At 53.0% G+C, this 19935-nt stretch overlaps 1 protein-coding gene across 1 annotated transcript; it reads left to right on the forward strand.

Moving 5' to 3' along the window:
* The first annotated feature begins 6231 nt into the window (after nucleotides 1-6231).
* RAMP2 (receptor activity modifying protein 2) lies at nucleotides 6232-12935 on the forward strand. The gene is made up of 4 exons (XM_006273461.3): nucleotides 6232-6340; nucleotides 9200-9286; nucleotides 10238-10340; nucleotides 11347-12935. The coding sequence occupies exons 1-4, from the start codon at nucleotides 6277-6279 to the stop codon at nucleotides 11600-11602; spliced, it is 510 nt and encodes a 169-aa protein (XP_006273523.1). The 5' UTR covers nucleotides 6232-6276; the 3' UTR covers nucleotides 11603-12935.
* Nucleotides 12936-19935: the final 7000 nt, after the last annotated feature.

Here is a 19935-nt window from a genome sequence, read left to right on the forward strand (position 1 = left end):
TGAACCTCGGATGTTGTATTCCTTGTTATTTAGTCCAGTGATTATATAGTCTGTATTTATGTGGAGGCCCAGTAGGCATTTGTGTCCATTGCAAGGCTTGGTGCCTTTGTGAGGATGGGAATTAATCTGTTACTTGAGAAACAGTTTGAGGTTGGGGAGCCGTCTGTAATCCAGGACAAGTTTGTCTCCCATGGCTTCTTTGAGAAGTTCATCTTTTTCCAGGAGGGGTTGGAGGGCATAATGGTGTGTTGCAGGTGTTCAAGCTGTGGGCTGTAGGTGACAACCAGAGAAATTGTTATTCTTGTCTTGGGGTTGGTATTGTAGTAGGTTGGAGCAAGATCTGAGTCTGGCTTTGTTGATTTGAGTGGCTACAGATTAGGGATTGTATTGCAACTGTAGGAATCCTTGCTCCAGTTCCTTAAAATGTTCATCCTGGCCAGTGGGATCAAAGCAGATCTGGTTATAACATAAAGCCTGGCTGTAGGTGATGGACTAGTGGTGTGCTTAGGGTGACAGCCGGTGGGGTAAAGGTTGCTGTGGTGATCCCTTGGTTTTTTCAATACAATATGGTAACAATGTGGTGATTGCAAGCCTTCACTGTAGTTTCTAGGAAATTAATTTGCTACGTGGAGTATTTCAGAGTTAGTTTGATGGAGGGGTGGAAATTGTTACAGCACCCAGTGCCGGTGTGCAGAGTCCTCAGGCAATACTCAGCTGTAGAAGGATAGCAGGCAGCCTCCTCACACAGTGGCTTATAGGCATCTCACTAACAGCCCATGCCCTGGTACTGTAATCCCTTAGCCTTGGGGTCACAGCACAGCACCATCCAACAGGGACTGACATCAGCACCAGGTTTCCCCACCATGGGCCAGCCATGTGCCAAGGGACAAAACCCCCTTCCTGGTCCAGGCACTTCCTTCCTCGACATCATGCTCACAGGCTGTGGAAGGAGTTGGGGGCTAGCCCAGGACAACTGGTGGTGCCAGGATCTCTGCCCACCCCAGACCCGTGTAAAAGGGCCCCCTCATCTGCCCCAGGCAGCTAATAGTCGAGCCTTTCCCGTAGGCCCCTTTGCTGAGCTGGATGGTCTGGCGCACTGCAGGAGCACCTACCAGGACTGGATTTCTCTGTATTGCTGGACCACATTCCATGCCACAGTGATGGCCATGCCAGATGGGAGCCAGTGCCAGTGGGACCAGATAAGCAGGTTTGAACTTGGGGTTAAGGCAGCATCCTCATGGAACCCACATGAGGTCTTCTGGGGAGTGGGAGCTAAATGCAACCACATGGCCAGGACAGTTCCCAAGTATCACATCCTTAGGGTTCAGTGGAAAGATCTGGGGGAGAAAGGTGCAAGAGGCAGGGATGCCTTATGTCCTGAGCCAAAATGGCTTCCCTTCCAATATGGTTGGGCTCAAGATGCAATGCTGCATGCTATGTGGAGCATGCTGGGTACAGTAAAACACGGGGCTGTCCAACTGGTGACTTGTAGGCCACATGCAACTTGTGAGGGGTTAATCTTCAGCCTCTGGGGGTCCCCCTGACTGCCAGTCCCATCACTGTTCCAGCTGCTACTACAGCTGAGGTCTCTGGGCTCCCGCTCCCTCTCTCCTGCTCCTACCCCAGGAGATGGAATGGCAGTGTAGCACAACCCACAGTGATGTAGAGCTCGCAGCTTGGTGCAGTGGAGGAGCCTGCAGTCAGGAGAGTGAGGGTGGGCCTTAGCCTCTTCTGGTGGAGTCCCTGTAGTATGCAACCCCTGGCCGCTAAGAAGTTGGACAGTATAGCATGTTGCATGGTGTGTGCTCTCTGATGCATACAGTGAGACATAGTGTGCACAGTGCTGCATGGTCCATGCTGCCTGGTATGTGAAGCATGCTGTGCACAGTGCTCTGTGACAGGTGATGCGGGCACTGCCATCCAGTGCATTCAGTGCACAGGGTGCTGCATAGTAAGTGTGTGGCACATGCTTCCTGGTGCATGCAGTGCTGTATGGCACATGCCATTTGGTTGGGTAGTGTGCTATGTGCATCCCCATCTGATGTATACAGTGTGCAGCATGCTGGGTGCAGCACTGTCTAGTGTGTGCAGCACAGAGCACCTGGGGGAAGTACAGCACACAGTGACAGGACAGAGGCTGGTTTCTGTCACTATCACATGCCGGGCTCTGAGTTTCTCATCGCCCCTTGAATGGCTGCCAGAGGGACCCAACTCCAACTATTCAAGCTGCTCTGAGCCACACACAGACTCACATCCTCTCCTCTCCTTCCTCAGCGCCTACAGCAATCTTGCCAACTGCACGGAGCTGCTGGCTGAGGCCCTGGCCTGCCCATGGCCCAGCCCTACTCTTGATTCCTTCTTCCTGCAGATCCATATGGAATATTTCCCCAACTGCACAGCAGCTGAAAGCTCTGGGCCCCTTGAGCCTCCCGTCAGGACTATCCACGCTCTGGCCACTCTGTCGATTTGTCTGACCCCCCTCGCAGTTGCTCTCACTCTCCGCAAAAGCAGGAGAGCTGAGCCAGAACCATAACGGGACCCAGCCTCACCCCTGTGTGCTCCTTGTACCCTTCTCCAGGCTTAGGAGACAAAGGACATTGTACATAACAGCCTTAAGGACAAATCAGAAAGGGAAAGAGTGTCCAGTGCTTCGAGCAGAGGTCTGTGAACACAGGCCTGCTATAGGGTAGAGTGTTGGGTCTAGCAGGGAATAGGGCAGGGGTGGGCAGTTACTTGGGCCCATGGACCACAAAGGGAGTTTGTTGAGGTGTTGTGGGCCAGGTTAGCACCCCCATCCTCATACAGCAACTGCACCAAAACCTGTGGGCAAGCTGGGAGCAGTGTTCAGGAGTGGGAGGGGCAAGCAAGGCCAGGATCATGGGGCAGGGCAGAGCCATGATCTGGTGCCCACACACCCCTGTGATGAGAGTGGGTTCCACGGGCAGAGAACAGATTGCAGCTCTGCCCCAGCCTGGTCCCCATGCTGTCACTGCCCCAAGATCCCAGGGTCTCCTCAGCCCATCCCACTTCCAAACACCACTCCCCACCAGCCTGCAACCCCAACCCAGCTGCCTGGCTAAGCACCCTCCCCCTGTCGGTGGGTGCAGGGTGGAAGGGCCAGGGTGCCTGGCCAGCGGTGCTGAATCCAGCAGCTGCACCATCCCAGCCCTGCATTGCACCCAGGCACATGTCACAACCTGGATTCCCCCCGTGCCTGGGCCAGGCGGGGCTGAGGAACCCATTGTGGGCCAGACAAAATTGCTCCATGGGCTGGATCCGGTCCATGGGCCATATTTTGCCCACCCAAGGAATAGGGTCTAGTACAAGTATCAGCAACCTATGTCTCACTGGCCATCCCAGCCCACAAAGGGACTAGATGTAGCCGGTGATGGTCCAGTTGGGCCCATGGTGGCACAGGGGATTGGCAGTACACAGCTCAGCTTGGCCCAGTGCGTCCTCCTTCTCCACTCTGCACTGTGCCTCCTCAACATAACACAGAGTAAGTCCTCTTGGAAACAGAAAGGATCCAGGAAGCATGGCATTTTAGGAGATAATCTGGGTGGGACCAGCAGGAACTTCCTGGTGTGGCAGGACCACAATAAGGGCAGACCCCAGACCTTGCAAGGGCAGTAGGGAGACTGTTACCTCTCTAATGTCAATAGTTCTTTAAGTACATAATCAAGAGAGTTGTTTGCACACCAGAAGCCTCAGCAAGATGCTACCTGTAGCACCCCGCGTAGTCCTCCCTCCTGCTGTCTCTTTGGCTCCCTACAGCAGGCACTGCTTATTGTTGCTGCCAAATTTGCTCCTCCCCATTGCTGCTGGTGGATAGTGGGCACCAGCAACATACAGTGCAGGTGGTGGAGGTGGGGTTCATGACAGAGACAGCAGCAGGCAGCTGGGGTACTGTGGAGGGGCATGCTAGGGGGGAGCAGTGGTCCACAGCAGCAGACAGGTCGCAAATGCTTGCCCACCCATCACTGTGTAAAGTCCCCTGATCTAATGTGTATCTGGAGCCAGCTGAATACAGGAGGGATCGGGAAGACACCAGGATCAAGTTTAAAATAATAGGGGTGGGACTGGACTGGAGGTCAGGTCTCCTGGGCTCTACTACTAGATGTAGGTGGGAGGGGAATGGGGCCCAAAGGCTCTCTAGCAAAGGGTTAGTCAGGACTCTGGGGTCCTAGCCCTGAAAGTGTAGGGGGGAGATGAGGTCCAGTAGGTTACAGTGCAGGAGGCTGGAGGTCAGGACTCCTGGGATCCATTCAAAGCTCTGCCATTGACTCACTGTGAGACCCTTCCCACTCTGCACCAGGGCCTTGGGGCTTGCTCTGTGGTTCTGTGCTGACTTCTCCAGGTCTTGCTGGGAGGGGCTGGAGGCTGAGCGCCAGGAGAAGTGTTTATTGTTCACTCTGGTGTGGGTTCTCCCTGCCCAGAAAGGCTCCAGCCTAGATGGAGAAAGAAGACTCCCTGCAAGCCTGGAGGCACAGCCTGGCCCCTATCAGTCAGGTAGCACTGACAGGCATGACCAGGAGGGTGCAAGAATACGAATGGGCTCCTCTCCACCCCTGGCTCCCCTCTCAGGATCCTGGCACTTTGGGATCACGTTGTCATCAGCCTGCCACTCACTGGTCACTTTGCCCCACTAGAGTTCCTCCTCAGGGATCAGCAAAGAACATGGTGTTTGCCTGGCAAAGCGAGGCAGTCGGGCTTGTGGAACTGCTCCAGCCTGGATCTGTGCACTAGGGACTCCTCCACGGCCAGTCCTGGCTGGGAGCGTCACACATGAGTGACAAGCATGGCCCTGTTCAAGCGGCAGTACTCCAGATGACATCAGTGGGTGTTGCCTTGGCAAGGAAACACCATCTGCAGAACTCGAGGCTCGGCTCCAAGTGTGCAGACAACAAAGAATGGGATCGAGGGGCTCTAACCCCTGAGCACACCCCAGGAGTTTCATGTGCGGGTCATTATGTGTTCCAGATGCGGCCACTCTCCCATGGAAGATCTTGCAGTGTCCTGGAACAAGCTACTACTGCGCAGCCCAGAGACAATTGGCCCATTAGGCAAGGACATTTGCAGGGAAAGCACAAAACGCAGAGTGATATTATCTTTCCAGTGCAGGGAGGGTTCCTCTTAGCTGCAGTCCTTTTGCCCTGCAGTTTACACACGGTTTGTGAGCTCCACAAACTGCCTGCTAAACAGGAAACATTAGGCTCAAATTCTGCCTCAAGCCAGAAGTGAGATGAGTGTGTCTGGTCTCAGCATGTTTCCCCCTACGAGCACATCACAGAACAAATACACTGTGCAGTGTCATTCGGACTAGCCATTCATTTCTGTTTGTGGTAGCCCAGGGCTGGGCTAACAGGGGCTGGGGGCAGGAGTGAGGGGCACCAGCAGAGCTGTGAGGTTGGGGAGCCCAAGGCTGGGCAAGCAGGGACCAGGAATCAGGAGTGGAGGGAATCAGCAGAGCAATGGGGTGGGTGCTTGCTCTTTTTTCTTGCCTTGAGCAGCTGCTGGGCTCCCCCACTTTGGTAAACACGAATTCCCCCAGGGTTTTCTTGTGATGGTGTGAGGCTTCCTGGCACTTTTGGGGGCGGGGAGGGGGCAACAAGTGCTGTCTTCCTCACTGCTTTCCAGGGGGCTGGAGAGGGTGGAAAGATTACCCCCTGAGCAGTGGTGTTCAGACTGGGTTCAGAGGTAAATGCTGAGAGATGGTCTTGAGGTAGTAGCAGCAGACATAGGGCTGTTGGTTTTGAAGCTCCCCAAACCTGCCTCCGAGCCTACAAACTGCATAGCTCACTAATATCAGTGCCCAACTGAGATATTACACTTTCCCCATCCACTCCCCCGGGCTGCCTGCTCTCCATGCAGGAGACTGGTGATTTCACAACCCAGCCCAGACAGGATTAAAGTGAAATACACAAACAAATAATGGGCCTTGTAAAAGTTTTATGTGCTGTAAAGGGAGCAGAGTTCTCCCTGCCACTGGCCAGATGTGTGGGTAAAGTGACAGAGGTACCCCAAGGCTGGGGCAGCTCTGGGTGGTGAGGATCGGTGCCCATAGGCGCCAAGCACACACCTAGCAGCATGGGGGCCCAGTGGTTGCACTGTTCTGACAAGAGTCCCACTGGGAGATCTGTTTTAAAGCAGCACTGAGTAATCTCAGTTTTCACACGTCTCCTGTAGTAGATACCACCCCTGTCAGAGGAAAGGAGTTGCTTCCTGTTATTTCCATTGAAATACTTGTCCTGGTCATTAGCAGGCAGACTTTGTAGGATGGCACTATGCAAAGAGACAGACTCTGGCTGCCTTTCCCGGGGGCTCCTACTGCTGCTCTGGGGTAAGTGCAATTCTGGCTGAGCCCAGCCCGATGTGGGGCTGCCTGGGGCTGGCTCTTCTCCCTGCCAGGGGCCTTTAAGGGGTGGAAGGGTTCACAGATTTGGGCTATATGACATGTTAGATTTGGCTGCAGCCTCTCTGAGCTGTGACCCCTGCTGAAGCCTGGCTATATTCACCTCTTTTTGGGGTGGGACTGCAAAGTAGGGGAGCCCCAAGTGCAACTTTGCAGGAGCAAGCATGGCTTCTCCCCTTCCAGCAATGTGCCCTCTTTACTGACTCTAGATCAAATATTCTCTCCCTCTGTGTGACAGCCTCCAGCCAGGGGAGCTCTGCATGGCAGGGCAGTGCGTGCTGCTGACCAGGTTCAGTGACCCCTCTGTACAGGGGAGCAGGGAGAAGGGCAGGGACAGCAGCCCCAATGAAAAGTGGGACAGTTCCTGAGCCTCTTCTGGAGACGGCAGCACACAAATATAAAAAATGAATCACTAACCCACAGAGAGGAGAAGGCTCCGGGGAGTCCTTTTTACCTTTCTGAGACAGGGCTCCTGGGCTTCAGCACCGGCTCTGGCTCTGACGACCTGTGTCTCTATGCCTCGGTCCCCCCCTGTGTGAAGGGGATGGGAATCCAGCAGGAGGCTAGGCTGGCAGGGTGCTTGTGAGCAGTGGGAAGCACGTTTAGCACACGTGTCTGGTGCGAGTCCTGGCCGTGGGGTTGGTGTGCGTCTGTGCAGGGGAGCTGCTTGCGAGAGCTCTATGTGAGCATGTGTAACATCATGCTTCTCCTTGCAGCTGAGCCTGCATCATGGAAGGTATGCAAATGCTGCTGCCTGGCTCTGGGCACCTCTTCCTGCTTCCCCTCGTTTTCCCCTGTTTATTATCATCATGACCATTAGGGACATTTGGGATGGCAAAACACGCACTGAAAGGTCCCAAACCTGCAAGCCTCTGTCTGAATCAATGGTAGGATGACCTGCCTGGGCCCTGGACAGAAAAGTGCTGGCGATACTTTGACTGTGGGCACCCCTGTCTTCCACCAGTCTGCCTGCCCTCCCACCTTCCCCTCCCCAGGGGCATGCAACTTGTCACTGAGCCTCAGACTTGCTCCCATGGCAAAACTGTGGTGGGAAGAGGAAGTACTGCTGCCTGTGAGATCTCATAAATGCAAAAGTAGGTAGAGAAACAGCAAGTAGCCAGATGTCCCTTAGCCCTGGCATACCACAGACCAGCCCCAAGCCTCAGCATGCCACAGACTGGATCCCCCAGCACTGCCAAGCAGTGAGCCAATCCTGCCATCTCTGGAATGGCACTAACCAGTCCTCCCAGCCTTGCAATTTCAGGGACTGGACTGTCAGTCTTGCCATGCCATAGAGCAGCCCCCACTGGGCAGTGTACCACAAACAGCCCCCAACCCACTGCCTCCCAGCTCTGCTGTGTCATAGACCAGGTCCCCATGAGGAAGGAAAGGTCAAGAAGACAGCTTCCCTAACCCAGGTCCACTTTCCAGCCAGACCGGCAAGGTAGGCTCATCTGCTCTGCACCATCACAGTGGGTGCTGGCAGCCAATAGCAGTCCAGGTCATGAAGACCGGTTTCTTCTCTCCCCTGAAATCTCAAGGGAGGTTTAGACATGGCATTGTAGGAGGAACAGGTCCAGCCACTACCCTAGGAAGACAGTGAAGCATGTGATTAGGGGAAAAGCTGGGTTGTACTTATATACCTTATCGCTGCTGATTACTATTAATATATTAGCATAAACTCTTCCCTACAATGCATATTAACGAGCTGATTTCCGCTTGCCATATATGGTTACCTTTAACTGGAATTTTTTTAATTCTGAGGTAATCTTTTTGTTCTTAGGTGGCAGTAGGATTTTGCTCTGACTGTTCCTCTTTTGCCAAGTTATTTTTATTCAGTTTAGTTAGCCAACTTCCTGATTAGCTTTTGGTCATCCAACCAGGATCCTTCCAGATGTCTTCTTTTCCTTTAGCAGGGACAGGTCACGGTCAGGGTGACCTGTCTGTCACATTTCTGCTGGGTTGCAGCTAAGAACAAGCATGCAGCAAACAGACAGTAGTCTCTTGCCAATTGCCAGTATTATCAAGCTGGGCCCAGAAGCCTTTGGGTCCCAACACCTCCCAACCCAGCTCTTCCCCTAATTACATACTTCACTTCGATTGTCCCCTCCTCTTTCCCTTTCTGCTCCCAAGCTTAGCCTTAGAGCTACCTGTCTTATGCCCAATTCATCTCCCTGTGGAATTGGTGCAGGGTGGTACCCTGCCCAGTGCTCCCAACTGCTGCAGGTGCTACGTGCCTTTCCATGGCCAATGCACTCACCATGCGTGCAATGCCATGCCATGCCGTTTCATTTGCATATAGCCTTTACTGCACCCAAGAGTTGCAGAAAGAAGGATGTAGCAGGGAGCAGTGGGGATGCTGGGTGAAACTCTGGGGCCAGGGCAGGAGGGGTCCTGAGCACCGCTGTGCCAGCTGAGCTGACAGCAACAAGCATTTGGTTCCCTGTAGCCATCAGGCTGCCCAGAACCATCTGGGTACCAAGTATCAGAGGCTGGTTCTGCAAATCTTGACCTCTACACTACTGTTGACCAAGCCCAAGAAATATACCACCTATGTCACTAGCCCCGTGCCTACAGCTACCCCCAGCTTCTCCCAAACATCACAGGCCAGAGGGTGCTTTGGGGCAGTGCCCAGAGAGACAGAACTGCAGGGATGGATGAAGCAAGTCCTTACAACACATCTCCTTTTGAGTCCAAGTCCTGCCTGGAGCAAGGGACTGATCTACATCACCTGCTGAGCTCCCTTTCACTCCTGTTTTTCATTCTTTGATTTTTCATCCTCCCCAGTGGCTCTTGGGAGCAAGGTATGCCATGGTGGGACTGCCACACAAGCACCTCATCTGGCTGCAGATGAGACTGCAACATACAACCTTGGTAAGTACTGGGTAGAGCATGGATTGGGTTGGTTAGCAGCAGGGCCAGAGGCATCAGGGTAGACCCCCGTGGTGCTGGGATCAGATCAGTGCTGCAGGAAGCCTCTTCCTCCGAAACGGTCTCCCTATCAGGTTGCAGCCTAGGTGGGCAGCTGGGGTGACCTGCATAGAGTGCCTGTGCTGTACAGTATTTTCTGCAGGGCATGTTTTGTCCTGGTTTAGCTCTGTGCCCTTGTTTACTGCCTTCTGGAGCACAGCCTGCATCTGTATTTGGAAGGCACTAGGGACCATGTTAGTGCTTTCCCTCTGCCAGTGTTGAGAGGGCCGCTTGAGGGGTATGACCATGAATGCAGAGCCCAAAAGCTGCAGGGTTGGGTGCTGTCATGTGCCTATGGGCTTGGACAGACAAAATAATTCTACTAATTTTAGAGAGGGGAATTTGCTATGTGCCAGGCTGATACATGGTAACTGGCTTGTATGTGGTGTATCCTGTGAGAAGGGGAAGCAAAACTTCAGTAATTTTAATTTAGCAGCTGTAACTTATCCCCATAGAGGGGTAGGATGCTCAGTTCGACTTCAGCTTCCCATTGGATAGAGCAATATAGCAGATATACACAACCACTACTATGCTGTCAGGCTAAGGCTTTGTCACTAGCTGAGGGCTAGACTGCCCCTTTCCTGCAGGGGAGTTCCTCAAGGTCACTAGACTGTGCAGGGAAGGCCTCACTGGGAGCCTGCTGGGGCATGAGTGAAGGAGAGCAAGAAGGGTACATGGGCTCTGTCCTATGGGAAGCTGCTGAGATCATGCAGACTCTGGCTTTGTCATCCTTTCTGTTGGTGCAGCCACTGCCCCTCCTTCCCACGGGCAGGCCCTGTGCCTTGCACAGGGCTCCTAGATCCTTGCTATTTGCTATTTGCATCTTGTTCAGTGCTTAAGTTTTCTTCTTTCCAGATGAGATTTATGCACACATAGCGGATTACTGCTGGTCCAATTTCTCTGAAATGATGAAGAACGTGACCGGGGTGCAGTTATGTGAATGGAGTGTCATCAGCAGGTACTAGAGGTGCAGGGCATTGAATAACCTCTGGCAGGGGTTTGCCAGTGAGCCAGCCTCCACACAGAGCCCTTTCCACTGTCCATCAGCTGCTGAAGTACAGCTAGCCAGGCATTAGGGAGAGGGTTAAATGTGTGGTGCTCTCAGTCCAAGGCTGGGAACTGCTGGAGGAGCAGTTGGGTCTGGCAGTGCATGGGCACTGCCTTGGCACTTGGGGCATGGTTCTCACTGGCTGTACCAGAGCCCTGTGGCACTCCAGGCCTGTGCAGGGCTGGTGGCAGGGTGGGGTTGTTTTCTACTCAGAATTTTGTATGAAAGGGGAAAAGTTGTTTTGTTCACAATTTCTGAGCATCATTTTTGATACAGTGATCTAGATCCAGTGGAACTGCTATGAAAGCATTCAGTTCAAGCCATTACACTTGGAAATTCCAAAGACTGCAAACCCTGTGGGCACAAATGTTTGACACTGGAAAACTGTTTTCCCCCCAGAATTGCTCCATGAACCACCTCAGGGCAGCTTCAAAAGCTGTTCTCTTTCAGCTGTCCATTGCTGACTAATTCCTACCTGGCAGCTGTGACATGACAGCCATTTGGACTTGAGGATGAACTCAGGAACTCAGGCCTGCCATTGGTTGGTTGTTTCCAGTTCAGCGTCAAATTTCCAGTTCTAGGAGGTGGGACTGGCAGTGAGGTGCCAGGGATATTTGGCCACACCTGGCACTAGGTAGGCAAAACCAAATGTGAGGTGAGGGTTCTCAGAGCCAACCCACAGGAATGGATGGAGCTAATGTCATATCTGACTCAGACCCAGGCTGGGCTTTCACTCTGAACCAGCTGGCACACTGGACTCCTTAGAATTGTTCCAGTGGTGTTGGGTCTGGCTCTGTCTGCTTAGCAAGTGCTGAGGTTCTCTGGTGGCAGTTCTTCTCAGTTCACACCAGTTGACAGCACCAAAGAATGCCTAGTCCTGGAGTGAGCTCAGCTACTTCTTGCCTCTCTCCCCCAGGCCATACAGTATTCTTCGATATTGCCTCGAGAACTGGGCTGACAAGATAAAATACGGCTACCCCAATGCTGTTGCAGAGAAGTACATCTTCCAGAGCCACCACACATACTTTTTTAACTGCACCCTGGAGCGCCCTATGTACTTTGACCCTCCCGAAGATGTGCTGCTGGCCATGATCATCACCCCCATTTGCCTAATCCCCTTCTTGGTTGCTTTGGTGGTGTGGCGGAGCAAGGATGGCAAGATGCAGTCCTGAGTACTGTGAGCCTGTGAGGGATCCCAGGTCAAGATGCCACCAAGGACACGTGAGTTAACCCAAGCTCATTAAAGAAACAGACCCAAGGGCTTGGACCAAATCTTCAACCCAAACCCAACTTCTGTCAGCTGCTCACTGTGATGCCAACCCCAGAGCTTTGTCCAGTGTCTGACCCAAACCAAGGCCCAATGTTGGAAGGAGGCTGGGTAGCGCTAAATCCCTGCAGTGTGTGGTTCTGGCTCAGACTGGAATTGTGGCCCTTCTCATGCAGTTGCTAACTTGGCTGCACCTGATAACTGGAGGAACCCTTGTCTCACAAAGGTCCTAGCCGACTGACAGACCTGACAGTTTAGAGGAACCCTGAAGCAACTGTTCAGCAACCCTGCCATATGCAGGCACAGCTGCCATCTCTGGCTGAACATGGTGGCCTAACCTTTGTTGTGTCTTCTCCCATGCACTGAGGCAGATTTGCTTTCAAACACCAGTTCCACCATGTGAGGACAGCACATTCTGGAGGACTTTGCCCTGAGGTCACGTGTGCCACTTGGAGCAGAATCCAGCCTGCTGGTGTTCATACATACAGTCTGCTTCCAGAAGAAGGGGCCAGCTCAGGCTGGGCAGCCCCAACACTCAGGGTCTGTCCCTGATTTTTTTTTCCAGGCAGCTGCCAGGGAAGGACTGGATAGGCTGATTCCTCAGCCAGTGCCACTTAAATGCTCTAAAGCAGAGATTGGTAACCTATGGCCTTCGAGCTGGATTCCACCCATGGAGCCATTGGATCCAGGCCACAGACGGCTTCAGCAGCAGGCACTTCCCCCCTCCCTCCATGCCACAGTGGGGAGAAGTGGTGACAGCAGCTGGGTCCCAAAGTTCTGTCTCTTGCCTCCGACCTGAGGTGGATCATTCCAGTCTACAGCCTGGATAGGTTGCTGACCACTGCTCTAAAGTCTCCTGTGTCTAAGCCTCCTGAGCTGAGCTGGAAGTACCCCTGTCCCCCTAGGAAGCATGCTCCAGCAGCCCCAGGTGCTCCAGCAGCCCATGTGTAGGCATGTCCCCTAAGAAGGAGCTGGCTTGCAGCATGGTGTTAGTGCTGTGGGTGGAGGCAGCCCCTGGCCTTGCACTGCCAGGAAAGCCTTGTGGCTTTGGAGAGGATGTGGTGTCAGGGCAGTTGGCTTCCCCTGCTTGTTTATTAGACTCTGGTGCCTGTTTCCTTTCTGTGGAGAACCGGATGCTACACAACTCTTCATGGTTCATCCCAAAATGTTTTCCAGCCCCCTTTGCAAACCAGCTCATTGGTTACACTGTTGGAGATTAAAGAGCTTCTCTCCCTGGACACTGACCTCTTCCTGCTGCTGATTGGTTTGTTGCTATGTGTCACACAAATGCTGGACAGAGCAAGGAGGTAGAGAGAACCATACCCCCATCCCTGCTGCCAGCTGGGCATTGCCCCATGCCACACCAGTCTAAAACCCCACAGAGAATTGGCTCTCGGGTGCTTTCTGCTGCTGTTTGTGGGACTCAACCTTGGTTTGGGGCCTTCCCCAGGATTATCCAGGGACGTACGATAATCCCCAGGCCTCCTGGACCATAGCAGATTGCTGCTTATATCATAAAAGCCTCAGCAGTCCCTCTCTTGGGTAACAGCAAGTCCAACTGATGCACCCCTGCTGCACTGCCAGGCAGCTCCTTATTCAGGGAGGTAGGGTGGGCATCATTGGGTGACCTGAATGACCAGGCGAGACTTGTCCCAGATGCAAAGCAACATTGGGGCAGGCATAGGGAAGACCAAGACAAGTAGGGCCTGAGAGCGAGGCAGACTCCAAAGCCTGGTTTGGGATCATCCCCCCTTGGAGCAGAGTAGGGTGTGAGTGACATGGCAAGGAGCCAGGCATGGTCAGGGAGGGTCAGTGTTGGGCTGAGGCCTGGGGCATGAGGAAGGCTTAGCTGTTGTGCAGGGATGGGGGTGGGCCCAGGGCTGGGAGGATCTGGTTTGTTACTTGGCAGGCACCTCCATGGCAATCACTACAGTATCTAAGTGTGCGTGTCAGCATGCCTGTATGCTGTGTGTACATGTGCCTCTGTGCATAAGGGGGACACTGTGCTATGGTCACCCTCCAGCCTTTAAGGTCCCACCCAGGAGCCCAAGCGAGGTCCCTCCTTTCCTGCCCTAGCTGGCTCTGTGAGTCATTGTGTGGCCCCCACCCTGGGAACATTTTTTGTTCAAGTGCCAGTGCCTGCCCCTGGAGTACACTGAGGCAGTCAGTTCATCCGGCCCTCCCATCCGCCTGGGCCACTGCCAGGCTGGGTGGCAGTTAGAGAACAAGGGCAGCTTGGCTTCTCTAAATAGCTTGACCTCTCCCTTGCAGCCAAAGTTACCTGGCTGTGCTGGGCCCCAGCATGGGTGAACAGCTGCTTCGGGCAGGAGTTTCATGGAGCGTCGGAGGGGCATGAACTAAGGCCCATTAGTTGTCTGTCTTCAAGCCACAGGGATTGTTCCTGGCCCTTACTTTGTCTTCAGTTGGCTTCCTCCTGGGTTGGCCCTTACTTCACCCCCTCATCTCACTCAGTAGCATAAGAAGGTAGGAGTAAGCAGGGCACCAGCCCTGGGCACCAACTTAGAGGGGGTGCCCATGCAGTCCCCTCCCCACAAGAGTTTTTGACATTGTAGGCACAAACTTGAGCTGCCCGGCTATAAGAACTGAGCCAGCACAGCCCCATGCTCAGTAATGTGTTGTGGGGGGAGAGAGTGAAATTGTGCCCCCCTCCCAGGAAGGCTTTGCCATTGGAGACAAGCCCTGTGCCTCGGGGTGGAGGAGCAAATGGGGCACCAGAAGCAGTCCAAGGGTCCTACACCACTGCCGGTTTCTCAGCTGCTGCAGTTGAAGCTACCACCCACAATGAGGAAAGCCAGAGCAGGTAAGACTCTGCTCCCATCCCCTGCTCTCCAGTGGTCAGCATAATTCCCCACCACCATCACCTCTGCCCCAGGCACTGAAAGAGCTGTAGTTCCTACTGCCTTCCATAATTGAAGTAGATGCTGATTCCAAGTTGGGGGCTTGACCAACCCCTGACCAGAAGCTAGTTTTAAGGACCTTGTGGGGTGCCAACCCCCTTCAACCAGGGCAGAGGCTGACAGCTGAAAAGGAGATGCTGCTGCTATGGTTTCATTTCCACCTGGACGGCAGAACTGAGGAAGTCTGGGAAACTAGGAGAGTGGGGAGCTGGCCTGTCTCAGGGCCTGATGGGGCTCTTGGTGGATATGATGTGGATCTATTGGGCTGAGCAGGAGGCCTGGGCTGAGCCATCCCTGCCCTTGCACATAGTCCCTGCACTCTGCTCCACGCCCCCCAGGCTGGCCTCTTCCTTCCTGTCCTCACCCTACTGGATGGCTGACAACAGCTTCAGTTCCCTCCCTGTGGAAGGAAACACCAGGCGAACAACGCCCAGGGCCTGACTGCATCTCTCAGCACTCATTAATGCCCTGTTCTAGGCCCCTCTGGCAGAACTTCTGTGTAGCTGAGTGCTAAAGCTGGCATGACCTTGACATGACCTAGAACACTTGCCTCTGGACTGGCACAGGGGGAAGGACCTAGGGGAGCATCTGGGGCATCTCCAACATAGGACCTTGAGCATTCAGTTGCTCAGCAGCAGCAGTGGCACCATGTGTGCAGGGATGGGGTGGGGGCAGCTCTTGACAGTGGTTTTCACACTGCAGGAAGTCCTGCTGCTTCAACCCGCACCCCAGGCTCCTCATTGGGTCTGGCTGCCCCAGTCCCTCAGGGCTGTGCAGTGGTCACAATCCTGTGCTGGGCTGGGAAGGAAATGGCTATTTGCTAACATCTGTCCTGTTGAATGCAACTTGCTGTGGACACTGCTTTCTCTATCCCTCCCTGTATTGGTGTGATGCTGCACCAGTCCAAAGATCCCAGGGTAAAGGTGTGGGGCTAGAGCCCTCCTGAGGACATGGACAGACTCCACTTTCCAGTTATTAGAAAATAAGAATATAAGACCTGCCTTTACTGGGTCAGACTATAGGTCCATCTTGTACAGTATTCTGTATCACAGAGGCAACGGTTGGATGCTTAAAGGGAAAATGAACAGCATATCACCAGGGTTTTTTCCACTGTTCCTCTTTCACTTGCAGCCTCCAGTTCTAGGAAGTTCCAATTCAGAGGCTGTACTCTTAACTCCCATGCTCAATAGCTATTGATGCACCTTTCCAAGATTTCTCCAATCCCTTGTTGAACATGGCTAAACTGTCAGGTTCCACACATCTTGGTGCAATGAATTCCACATTAGTTATGTGCTGTGTGAAAAAGAACTTCCTTTTCTTAGTTTTCAATTTACTACCTACTAGTATTTTTTGTGACACCCAATTCTTGTATTGTGAGAGAGAGTAAAGGCGAAAGATTTTAAAATAGTAAATCCCTATTTACTTTCTCTTCACCATGTAGTATTTTGTAAACTTTTATCATTTCCTCCCCCCCCCCCCCCCAGCATCACTTTGAATAGGCCTAGCTTCTTTAGACTCTCCTCATATCGACATGAATGACATGTGCCCCTGGTGGCTGGCGGGGGGCACGGCTGCGCTGGCAGCCGCAGCAGGAGTGTGGCGATGGTAAGCAGGGAGCTCCTGCAGATGCCACTGGCGCTGGCAGCGGCGGCGAGGGGGAGCTGGCGAGTGCTGACCAGGGGGCAGCGACCACTCGCAGATGCTGCCAGCAGCGTCAGCAGCGTCCAGCGGGGATTGTGGACCACCCGCAGATCCCGCCAGAGGTGTTGGTGGCAGGGTGGTGAGCGGTGTCTTTTTGTAGGGGGTGCACCACCACCCTCAGGAGGTGTGCATGTACCTGCGTGCACCCACTAAGCGTCACTCCTGCATATGGAAGCCCCTCCATACCACTAATCATTTTTGTTTCCCTGTTCTGTACCTTCTCTAGTTCTTCTGTATCCTTTTTTGGCACGTCCAACTGAGTGCACACATGCAGTATGTGGTGCTACAGACCAGTCTGTAACACTGCATACATCGCATATACAGGTGTTCCCTGTGCTGCTAATTTGCAGTGCAGGGGGGTGGGGGGCAAGAGATCCCAGTGTAAAAAAAAAACCTATGCCTAAAAAAATCAGAATGGCACATTTGGCAGCAGCATGCTCCACCTGAACCAGAGCCTGGCTGGCCAGAGCCACGCTCTGGCTGCTGGCGAGGCTCCCTGCTGCTGGATCACCACAGCTGCAGTCCCCAGAGGCCCCCAGGACCCCAGGTAAGGCTGCTGGGTCCAGCCTAGATGCTGGCCCCTGCCTCCCCTACCACACCAGGGGTAACGTGCCACATGCCAGAGTGTGCGTGCACAGGCATTCTCCAGGGACAAGTAGCAGTGGCACATATTGTGCTGCTGCTCTTTGTCTCTAGGGAAATGTACATTCCCACTCTTGGGGACATGCTCTTTGAGGTGTGGGACCAGAATGAGGCATAGTATTCAAGGTGCAGAGGTACCATGGATTTATAAAGGGACATGGTGATACTTTCAGTTTATTTAGAATTCCATTCTTAAAAATCCCTAACATTTTGTTTGCCTTTTTGATGGCTGCTGAACGCTGAGCTGATGTTTTTAGCGAATTCCATGAGCATTTACTGCACCATAACCAAAATTACTGTGCAGTACGGGTGTGCATCTGCACGTGTACACTTGCACTGCACAGTAAATATGGTTACTTATGCTGACTTGAGCATAAATTTGATACCTACATAATACAGGTATCAAATTTACAGTTATCAAATTTACACACATATAGACATCTTACTGCACAGTAACACTGTGTGTAGACTGACTTGGGACTAACTTTAGTCCCAAGTCAGACCACACACAGCATTAATGTGCTTTAACACGTGCACGTGTAGACACTGGCCTATTCCCTTACTGCACAGTAAATTTAAGGCAGCATAAATGCATGTGTAGACACACCCTGTGACTCCTAGATTTCTTTCCCGTGCAGTAACAGCTAATGTACAGCCCATGTAGATCCCAAATGTAGGCAGGCAGTATCTCCAAGCAGCGGACATTGAGGGAGTCATCTCAGCTAACCCACCACCTCCTCACCAGCACTGCACACCAGCCATCCTGTCAGTACACAGCCGCATCCAGCTGGTAGCATGTGAATGAGACCAGCAGTGCAACACTACCCTCTGTTGAACTGTGCAGGTCAATGTCACCAGTCTTTGTCACAAGGAGGCAGAATAGGAACCTTGCGCCCTGGTGTGGAGAAGCAGAAGGCAGTAAGGCAGTTACCTAGACCAGTGCTTCTTAAACTATCTGATGTGACGGACCGGCAATTTTTTTTCCAGTGGGCCAGGGACCAGTGCCCAGTTCAGCCGGTGGCAGCAACTGCATATAACAGCGCTACACAAATGTGCAACCAGCTGTTTCTTTCTCTTTCCTCACCTTGCAAGTGATGTCACCTGGAGTGTTGGAATGTACAAACTGTGGCGCTATGACATCAATGTTATGCTTCTGAAAATATATTTCTTTCTTTCCTGGCAACTCGCTGCGGACTGGCAACCGGTGGCTCGGCGGACCACGACTTTGAGAAGCACTGACCTAGACTAGAGGTTGCCAACTGGGTGTACTTGTACCCCTGGGGATACTTGGGAAGGCCCTAGTACTGCTACCCACCACCCCAGGCCACCATCTTCCAGGAGAAGGGCCAGGGTGGGGCGAGGGCAGTGGCACCCCTCTGCGGACTGCATGGGGGGACTCACATCAGCTGCTGCCATCCACCACCCTGTGCTGCTGCTGCTCTGCATCTGGCTGCGCAGCACCCCCTGCTGCCCTTCCCCCCCAGCTCTGTGTCCAGCCGCCAGGGGTACACTTATTAAAAAAAGGTTGAAAACCCCTGGACTAGATGACTTGGGAGGTCCTTTGCAGCCCTACTCCTCTATGATTTGACATCTCTGATGTAGTTAGTCTGTAAGGTGCAATGCCCTGCCCTCTCTCTGGCTGGGACAGCCACAAGTGGCTGCCTAACCTGGAGATGCCTGGCTCCTGTCAGGAATCAGCTGCTGACTCAGCCCCGCCTCAGGGTGGGGAGGTGGGGAGCAGCAACCTGGGTGGACCACACTGATCACCGATCAGAGAGGTCAAGTCACTTCCCCAGAGACAGCTGATCCCACAACTGCCTCCCAGCTGTCGCTGGGGACCAGCACCTGGGCCAGAGGCCCCAGGGCCCAACCGGCCTCAGCCACCACCTGACTCAATGGCTCCCCGCATCAGCGAGCAGGTGCACGCCTGCCCCTGCTTAGACCACAGGCCTCCCCCACTCCCACACAGCACAAAGTAACATTGTTTCCAGGTCTTAAATGTGAAAGTATGGTATTGGAAGCTCAAAATTATCATATTTGCTGAAAAACTACCATACACTGGAAAGTATACAGATAGGTGTACCAATAGGCATGCGAATAAGTTTTCTTATTTACTTTATATTACTCACTGTAGCTTTCCAGTGAGTCAGTGAGAACTGGGTCATCAAAGTCAATTATTTTAGTATTTTGAGGCAATGAGTTATAACAAGGTGTTGACAAGGAAAGTAAAAATAGGTTGAGATTTCCTGAGTAGAATTTGGGTTTTCCACGTACTGTGTTAGTTAAACCTGTTTCTTAGTCTCTTGAAGACTCAAACCAAACCATAGTCTGTGCTTATCTAACACAGGAAATACACACTGGCAGGGGGATAGTACCTGCCAAGGTAATGTAGAGACTTAGCTGCTGGAGTAGGAAGGTCTTGGCTTTCTGCCCACTTCATGGAAATGGGAGACTACCCCCTAGCTTGCCCCTGGTGCCTTACAGCAGAAGGCAAAACTTAGGGGGCATCCAAGCCGCAAGCCTCTGGGCTTGGGCCTGCAAGTAGGACGCCTGCCAAAAAATTTGGAAACAGATGGGGGTGGAGGATAGGATGTTTGCTGGCAGTAGAGCCACTTATGGTTCTGGACTGACACAGATTTAGAATTTGTTTTGGTTAATTTGGCTTGGAATAGGGAAAAAGTATTGAAAAAAAAAATCAGCTGAGACTCCTGCAGAGTGACTTGGGTTTTCCACATGCTGCATCAATTAAGTACCTCAAACACCGTGGTGCATTTTGAACACTTTCGCTACTCTTGATCGTACAAGGGCTGAACTTATTGTACAAATAGGATAATTGTCATGCAGTCGGCAACACGACCCAGCAGCCTGCCCACGGCCCCGGGACGCGGAGATCGAGTCTCGGAGCGCGGGACAGCACCCCGGCGCAGGGCGAGCGGGCGGGGCGGGGCGGAACGGGCGCTGCCCGGAACCTTGGCGT

The sequence above is a fragment of the Alligator mississippiensis genome, chromosome 4 (assembly GCF_030867095.1).
Source record: "Alligator mississippiensis isolate rAllMis1 chromosome 4, rAllMis1, whole genome shotgun sequence".
NCBI classification, from domain to species: Eukaryota; Metazoa; Chordata; order Crocodylia; family Alligatoridae; genus Alligator; species Alligator mississippiensis.